General features: G+C 52.5%; 1 protein-coding gene across 1 annotated transcript; it reads right to left on the bottom strand.

Moving 5' to 3' along the window:
* Positions 1 to 7,645: 7,645 nt before the first annotated feature.
* LOC142289148 (speriolin-like protein) lies at positions 7,646 to 8,601 on the bottom strand. Its single transcript, XM_075333574.1, has 3 exons — positions 8,403 to 8,601; positions 8,018 to 8,190; positions 7,646 to 7,972 (listed from the first exon to the last, which is right to left on the bottom strand). Exons 1-3 carry the CDS (start codon positions 8,599 to 8,601, stop codon positions 7,646 to 7,648), a joined length of 699 nt encoding a protein of 232 aa, XP_075189689.1.
* Positions 8,602 to 8,820: the final 219 nt, after the last annotated feature.

Raw genomic sequence — 8,820 nt, 5'->3', positions numbered from 1 at the left:
ACCTGATTTGCTTTGTGATTTGCAACCGGCCGGAGCCGGCACCGTTGTCCCCGTAGGGACCGTTTAAAAAGTTTTGCATGGGAACTATGCATGGACAAGCCCGTGAACTTGCAGGGCAACCACAGACGCTAGTGGCTTGTAAATATGTTGTTTACCGTTACCGTTTTCCGCAATGCCGCCTCCGGAGAGGCAGGTTGGAGGGAGGGCCCTGAGCAGAGCAGGCTGGGGCCCAGCCACCAAAGGAACCGGTGGCTACCCTCTGGAGGGAAGGACGGATCCCGCTCGGGTACCGTGTGCTGGACTGTGGGTCAAGGGGTGCTGCCTGGGCTTTAGGGGCAGCATCAGGGCCAGGTTGCTTGGGTGGGAGAGAGCGGAAACCGTAACCGTAAACCGTTATGAAACGTTTAAGAAATGTGCCTCCCGTAAGCGAAGAGTTATTAAAAATGTATTTATGTTATGATTTACCATGTTATCTTTTCAGAAAAAAAAAATAAAACCGGTGTTGGACGGCAGCCCGCGGACGGTCTGCATTTTGCTAAGGGGGAATGTGTCGCCCTGGGCAAGCCAGGGGACACAGGTCACACACCACCACACCCTACATCCCAGTTAGGAACACCAAAGCTAAACAAAATCCTTGTTGCCTTCCTCCAGAGGCTGATGATTCACACCAGGGGGTGGGCCAGGCGGTTGGCTCCGCCCACCGAGGAGATCACAGCTCTGGAGGTGGGAGAAACCAGGCAGTCAGCTCAGGGAAGAGCTTGAGGGTTGAGCCCAGGCAGGGCAAGAGTGAAGTCTAGCTGAGGGCTAGAAAGGAGTAAACAACTAAGTGAAGGAAGAAAAGTAGTAAAGGAGGAAAGCAAGAGTGGTGACAGAACGGAAGGAGCGTGCAAAGCCTGTAGTAGTCCAGCTGTGTGCAGGACAAGTCAGCAAGGTCAGCAACGGCGGTGACTGTCTGGAGGGGGACCGTTTGGAAGTTCCTGGAAGGACCCCGTAGGCTGTGTGCCCGGCGGTCTGGAGCAGTGTTCCGAAGGACAGTCAGCACCAGGGCAGGGGCCTCTCGGACCCCGGCAAGGCTTGGAGTCGCCAGAATTTGCCAAATCCGTCAGTGAAGGGGACGTAGATCCCCCAACAACCAAGTCCCGATAGAAGGCAACAGCCCAACCTGTACAACAGAGACACCGCCACCGCCAGGGCACCAGTTTCTGAGGGCCAGCGCCTGCGGGCAAAGAGTAGAGCTCCTCCGGCCCAGCTTGAAGCCGGGGAGCGGGTTACCGGTGGGGACCCATCGCAACCAACAAGTACACAAAGGTGCAAGGAAGAGGGACATCACCGTCACCTACTGGGAGAGCAAAAGCAGCCGTCCGTGGGACCGTCTTACCAGCCGTTTGGTTTACCGTAAAAACTGTGTCAACGTCTCAGGCTGAGTGAGTACCACAGTGCCGCAAGGCACAGCGTTGTCCCCGCATCCCTGCGCCCACCAGGCCCTGCACCTCCCAAGCCGTCACCAGGCCCCGGGATCACCAACCCCTACCCACGGAGGGGCAACACAACACCTGGCTGCTCCGCATCACCATCCCCGGGAGCCCCATATTGAGCAGCGGTGGTGAAATCACCTCAACCGTGGGTGGCGTCACGGACAATAAACAATTCCCACACCCAACAACCCCCCTTTCACTCACGGGCGAGGAGTGTCGCTCGAGAGAACCCCCGGGATCCGGCCTACAGCTCGAGCCACCACTGAGCAGCGGCAGCCGCCGGACCCGAGCAGAAGGGGTGAGCGCGGTGTGCCGACATCCTCCTCCCCGCCCGCGACATGTGCTCCCGGTCGGTTTCTGGTGAGTTTGATCGGGGGTCTTCTTTCTTCTGTCTTCTCTCTTCTGCACATGTGTACCGGGAGCCGGTGTAAGCTGGTAACCATGCTGCACAATATTACCCGATGTGTACCATGGTTACCAGCGTACCCCGCCCCCCGCACACACGGGAGCCCACACCAGCGTACGCCGGCAACCCCAGCAATGCGAGGGTATGTGTCGGCTGGGTTGCCGGCGTACGCTGGTGTGGGCTCCTGGGGGTACAGCACTCATCTGGGAGTTGGGGCTCCGTGTCGGTTCGGAGAATGCGTGCGGGGGGCGGGGCCAGAGCGAGAGTGCAGTGCGTGAGGGGGGCGGGGCGTGGCCGAGTTGCCAATGCGTGAAGGGGGCCGGGGCGAGAGGCCAATCCGTGTGGGGGCGGAGCCTGGGCGAGCGGCCAATTCGTGCGGGGGGCGGCGGAGCTGAGGCGAGGCGAGCGGCCAATGAGACGCTTGTTGCGGTAACGACAGAATTTTGGAGCAAGACAGACAGACAGACAGACAGACAGAATAAGGCAATTATATATATAGACCAGAAGGTGGCCCGATTTTAACGCATCGGGTATTCTAGAATTTATTGTGTAGTTACTGTATGATTTTTGTTATATATATATAGATGTTGTCTGCAGTTGCCAAGTATTTGTGTAGGGCGCTGTAAATGTTCTGGGTGTTGTCTGGGTGTGGCGGTGTGTGAGAGCGATGTTGTTTGTGTGTTGCGTTGTTTGTAGAGCGCTGTGTGTCTGCAGCGTTGTGTGTGTGTGTGTGCTGCTGTGTGTTGCGTTGTGTGTGTTGTTTTTTGTGGAGCGCTGTGTGTCTGCAGCATTGTGTGTGTGTGGTGCTGTATGTTTTGCACGGTTTGTGTGGGTGTGTGTGTGTGTTTTGGGGGAGGTATGTTTTGTGCAGTGTGTGTATGTTGCAGGAGTAGTCCTGGAGGGAGAGGAGTATAATAGTAGGAATAGTCCTGGGGGGAGTGGAGGATAATAGGAGGAGTAGTCCTGGAGGGAGAGGAGTATAATAGTAGGAATAGTCCTGGGTGGAGAGGAGGATAATAGGAGGAGTAGTCCTGGAGGTGAGGAGTACAATAGGAGGAGTAGTCCTGTGGGAGAGGAGTATAAAAGGAGGAGTAGTCCTGGGGGAGAGGAGTATAATAGGAGGAGTAGTCCTGGGGGAGAGGAGGAAAATAGGAGCAGTAGTCCTGGGGGGAGAGGAGGAAAATAGGAGGAATAGTTCTGGGGGAGAGAAGGATAACAGGAGGAGTAGTCCTGTGGGAGAGGAGTATAATAGGAGGAGTAGTCCTGTGGGAGAGGAGTATAATAGGAGGAGTAGTCCTGGAGGTGAGGAGTATAATAGGAGGAGTAGTCCTGGGGGAGTAGAAGATAATAGGAGGAGTAGTCCTGGCGGTGAGGAGTCTAATCGGAGGAGTAGTCCTGGGGAGAGAGGAGTGTTATAGGAGGAGTATTCCTTGGGGGAGAGGAGGATAATAGGAGGAGTAGTCCTGGGGGTGAGGAGTCTAATAGGAGGAGTAGTCCTGGGGGGAGAGGAGTCTAATAGGAGGAGTATTCCTGGGGGGGGGAGAAGAATAATAGGAGGAGTAGTCCTGGGTTGAGAGGAGGATAATAGGAGGAGTAGTGCTGGGGGGGGAGAAGAATAATAGGAGGAGTAGTCCTGGGTGGAGAGGAGTATAATAGAAGTAGTCCTGGGGGGAGAGGAGTTTAATAGGAGAAATTGTCCTGGGGGAGAGGAGGATAATAAGAGGAGTAGTCCTGGGGGAGAGGAGTAAAATAGGAGAAGTAGTCCTGGGGGAGAGCAGTATAATAGGAGGAGTAGTCCTGGGGGGAGAGGAGTATAATAGGAGGAGTAGTCCTGGGGGGAGAGGAGGATAATAGGAGGAGTAGTCCTGGAGGTGAGGAGTATAATAGGAGGAGCATTCCTGGGGGAAAAGGAGTATAATAGGAGGAGGAGTCCTGGGGGAGAGGAGTATAATAGTAGGAATAGTCCTGGGTGGAGAGGAGGATAATAGAAGTAGTCCTGGGGGTAGAGGAGTATAATAGGAGAAATTGTCCTGGGGGGAGAGGAGGATAATAGGAGGAGTAGTCCTGGGGGAGAGGAGTAAAATACAAGAAGTAGTCCTGGGGGAGAGCAGTATAATAGGAGGAGTAGTCCTGGGGGGAGAGGAGTATAATAGGAGGAGTAGTCCTGGGGGAGAGGAGGAAAATACAAGAAGTAGTCCTGGGGGAGAGCAGTATAATAGGAGTAGTAGTCCTGGGGGGAGAGGAGTATAATAGGAGGAATAGTCCTGGGGGGAGAGGAGGATAATAGGAGGAGTAGTCCTGGGGGAGAGGAGTATAATAGGAGGAGCATTCCTGGGGGAAAAGGAGTATAATAGGAGGAGGAGTCCTGGGGGGAGAGGAGTATAATAGGAGGAGTAGTCCTGGGGGGAGAGGAAGATAATAGGAGGAGTAGTCCTGGGGGGAGAGGTATCTAATAGGTGGAGTAGTCCTGGGGGAGAGGAGTATAATAGGAGGAGTAGTCCTGTGGGAGAGGAGTATAATAGGAGGAGTAGTCCTGGGGGGAGAGGAGTCTAATAGGAGGAGTAGTCCTGGGGGGAGAGGAGGAAAATAGGAGGAATAGTCCTGGGGGGAGAGGAGTGTAATAGGAGGAGTGTTCCTGGGGGGAGAGGAGGATAATAGGAGGAGTAGTCCTGGCGGTGAGGAGTCTAATCGGAGGAGTCGTCCTGGGGAGAGAGGAGTATAATAGAAGTAGTCCTGGGGTAAGAGGAGTATAATAGGAGGAGTAGTCATGGGGGGAGAGCAGGATAATAGGAGGAGTAGTCCTGGGGAAAGAGGAGTATAATAGGAGGAGTAGTCCTGGGGGAGAGGAGGATAATTGGAGGAGTAGTCCTGGGGGGAGAGGAGGATAACAGGTGGAGTAGTCCTGGGGGGAGAGGAGTATAAAAGAAGTAGTCCTGGGGGGATAGGAGTATAATAGAAGTAGTCCTGGGGGTAGAGGAGTATAATAGGAGGAATAGTCCTGGGGGGAGAGGAGGATAATAGGAGGAGTAGTCCTGGGGGAGAGGAGTATAATAGGAGGAGCAGTCCTGGGGGAGAGGAGTATAATAGGAGGAGTAGTTCTGGGGGAAGAGGAGTATAATAAGAGGAGTAGTCCTGGGGGGAGAGGAGTCTAATAGGAGGAGTAGTCCTGGGGAGAGAGGAGTATAATAGGAGGAGAAGTCCTGGGGGGATATGAGGATAATAGGTGGAGTAGTCCTGGGGGAGAGGAGTCTAATAGGAGGAGTAGTCCAGGGGGATGAAGAGTATAATAGGAGGAGTATTCCTGGGGGGAGAGGAGGATAATAGGAGGAGTAGTCCTGGGGTGAGAGGAGTATAATAGGAGGAGTAGTCCTGGGGGGAGAGGAGGATAATAGGAGGAGAAGTCCTGGGGGGAGAGGAGGATAATAGAAGGAGTAGTCCTTGGGAGAGAGGAGGATAATAGGAGGAGTAGTCCTGGGGGGAGAGGAGGATAATAGGAGGAGTAGTCCTGGGGAGAGAGGAGTATAATAGGAGTAGTAGTCCTGGGGAAAGAGGAGTATAATAGGAGGATTAGTCCTGGGGAGAGAGGAGGATAATAGGAGGAGTAGTCCTGGAGGGTGAGGAGTATAATAGGAGGAGTAGTCCTGGGGGGAGAGCAGGATAATAGGAGGAGTAGTCCTGGGGGGAGAGGAGTCTAATAGGAGGAGTATTCCTGGGGGGGAGAAGAATACGCTGGTAACCATGCTGCACAATATTAGCCGATGTGTACCATGGTTACCAGCGTACCCCGCCCCCCGCACGCACGGGAGCCCACAGCAGCGTACGCCGGCAACCCCAGCAATGCGAGGGTATGTGTCGGCTGGGTTGCCGGCGTACGCTGGTGTGAGCTCCCGGGGGTACAGCACTCACCTGGGAGTCGGGGCTCTGTGTTGGTTCGGGGAATGCGTGCGGGGGGCGGGGCCAGAGCGAGCATGCAATGCGTGAGGGGGGCGGGGCGTGGCTGAGTTGCAAATGCGTGCAGGGGGCCGGGGCGAGAGGCCAATCCGTCTGGGGGGCGGAGCCTGGGCGACCGGCCAATCCGTGCGGGGGCGGAGCCGAGGCAATGCGAGCGAGGGCGTGGCCGAGTTGCCAATGCGTGCAGGGGGCCGGGGCGAGAGGCCAATCCGTGTGGGGGGCGGAGTCTAGGCGAGCGGCCAATCCGTGCGGGGGAGCCGAAGCGAGGCGAGCGGCCAATGAGACGCTTGTCACGGTAACGTCAGAATTTTGGAGCAAGACAGATAGACAGAATAAGGCAATTATATATATAGATTAGCAAGCCGGCTTATTGGCGATAATAATTAATATTGGCGCTAGTCCTGCTACAGTGTCGATATAGCAGGTTCTTGGCCGTCCTCTTCTTCTTTGGCTACTGACCGATCCAGGCATGAAGTCTTTCTCCAACAACTGATCATAATAAGCTAATTTCTGTTTGGGACCCTTATGGTTCAAACTCCAAAGTGACACTAATAACAGGGCCACTTTTAGCTTAAGCCAGACCTCATACTGCCTTGTTATAATCCTACGTTGTACATTGGGGCCGTCAGTGCACCTAACTCTCAACAGGAGGCCATCTTAAAGAGCCATCAAACCCCCACCACATTCTAGCAAGATTTCAATTCTTATCCATGAGCATTGCCATGTATGTATAAATTCAAGTAAATGAGGATAAACAGCAATACCAGACATAATCACTAGATGATAGTCTGCAAAAAGCAAAATTCATAATGTGAAACAGCAGTTTAAGGACAATATGGCAACATTCTAAGTAAGGTTTCCATGTCCTACTGGAGCACAAACCCTGAAGATTATTTTTCTTTTTAATGAGCAGAATCCATTTGTGAATATTTTATTAGATTAAATTAGACACTTTTTTTTCACATGAAACCATTTATTATTTGTGATTTGGTGTCACGCTCCCCGGGTCCCCTGCTCTGCTCCCCGGCTCACCTGCCACGCTACCCGGCTCCCCTGCGTCGCTCCCCGGTTCCTCTGTCCGGCGTCTGCCGCTCCCCAGTCTCCAGCCTCCATTGCCTGCGGTTCCCAGGCGTCCTGGTCCCCGCTCCCGGCGCCCGTCGGCTGCTCAGCCCCAGCCCGGCTCTCCTGCTTCCTCCTCACCGCTCCCTGCCCTGGCTTCTGGCACCCGGGCCTCGCGCATGCGCATTAGGGCGCGCGCGTGGTCATTGACCCTTTCTTAAAGGGCCAGCGTCCACTGACAGGAAATTGAGCTCTCAGGTACAGGGTATAAAGGGGTTAGTGACCAAGTGGGCGGGGCCTGTTCTTCGTGTTTCCCAAGCTAGGAGTCAGGTATCCTTGTGTTCCTATGATATACTCACCTCTGTCTCTTCTAGAGCCGATCCTGCCTCGCCATCCGGTCCTGCCGAATCCCGAACCCCGAACGCTGACTATCTGCCATCCTGACAGTCCGTTCCATCTCTGATCCCTGTGGTGACCCGTCCTCTCGCTCCATCGGTTCCGGACTCCGCCTGACAACATCTCAGCTTCCGAACCTGAGCTCCGTCACCCGGACTACCATCAGTGACTCCGTGGTCCCAGGGACTTCTCCATTCTACTCTTGTGCACGGACTGTCCTGCTACCCGCAGTGCTCCAGCTACCGGACCCCTTACCTTCATCAAGGAGTTCGGCCCAGTGGATCCACCTCCTGGGTCTGCCCGTCCACCTGGCCCTAACAGTAACATTTGGTTATAGAGATGAATGACTACTCTATGGTTAGATGAGCAGAGATTTTCCATCTTCTCTGGCAAAATATACCAGACAGTTGAGGATTATTATGATGTCTTCCACTATGTCTCTAGGCATGCACTCATTTATCATCTTGTTTAGGTATTGTGGGTCATTATAGGAGGAAAGATCTTCGGTTTTTGCATGTCTATCCTTCGTTATCCCATAGGTGTTGACTATGTACTCTGTAAAGTGTGGGTGCACTGTTGGGTTGTAGCCAAATTTCCTCAGCTCATCCATGGTGTGATTGTAGCGCTGGTACAACTCATATCTTAATTTCTCATCAACTTTTCCAGTCGCTGGAATTGTGGTCACCTGTAATCATAATATAGACCTTTAATATAACTTTAGTTTTCTCACCTGTATAATCTTCTCCTTTATATTTGGTACTCGGTATCCATACATTCGTTGTTGCTCCAGGAAGATGGCACTCAGAATCCGGCGGTCCAGCTGAAAGGCCAGCTCTCCGACAATGCGCTGACACTTCTTAATGTTTTCAAGGTCTATAAAAGTATTTTTTTTCTCTTTCATGCCTAGAATACAAAAAATAGTAATCTGTATCTCCATGTCTGGCTTCCTATCACTTATACAAGAGAATGAACTGAAGGTAAAAAATGTGTTCACCAATCAAAACCATTCTATACATTGTTTATCCAGATTCTACCAATCTCATTAGGAAATGTTAACATCAGCCCATTACAAATTCTGATATGGTGGAAACTCCTTTGTGTTATCCCAGTTTTACCATTGTGGTCTTTCTTGTGTTGTCCAGGAGGTGTTATAATTTGAGCTTTTCTTTCATGCTCTTTTAAAGTACAGTGAAGCTCCATGTTCTCCTGCATTAGCCCCATCAGTTTGCGCAGCTTCGCATTCTCTTTTAGTAGACGCAAACTCCCGGTGTTGAAGGCTTCTTCATCACCAGAATATAAACCAGGATTGTCCATGTTGTAATTAGTAGAAGCTCCTGAAAACATCTTCACAGAAATTCTTCACCAGGTGAATGTCTGAGATGGAACACTGGGGAAACCTAATATTCTAAGTTCTGTGATGTCACCGGCAGCGTCACGGAGACCTGATAATGAGCTCATCGGTCATTGCAGGCAATAGGAATTTACCACATTGGAACAATAAGTACATGACTTGTATTGTGTGACCACGGGAAT

The sequence above is a fragment of the Anomaloglossus baeobatrachus genome, chromosome 2, assembly GCF_048569485.1.
Source record: "Anomaloglossus baeobatrachus isolate aAnoBae1 chromosome 2, aAnoBae1.hap1, whole genome shotgun sequence".
NCBI lineage: Eukaryota > Metazoa > Chordata > Amphibia > Anura > Aromobatidae > Anomaloglossus > Anomaloglossus baeobatrachus.
This window is presented reverse-complemented; position numbering and strand designations above follow the sequence as displayed.

Coding starts and splice junctions, on each gene's coding strand:
- LOC142289148 (XM_075333574.1), bottom strand. CDS start 8,601: ATGGACAATCCTGGTTTATATTCTGGTGATGAAGAAGCCTTCAACACC. Junction 8,191..8,402: donor ACACAAGAAAGACCACAATG/GTAAAACTGGGA, acceptor TTTGTATTCTAG/GCATGAAAGAGAAAAAAAAT. Junction 7,973..8,017: donor TAAAGGAGAAGATTATACAG/GTGAGAAAACTA, acceptor TTATGATTACAG/GTGACCACAATTCCAGCGAC.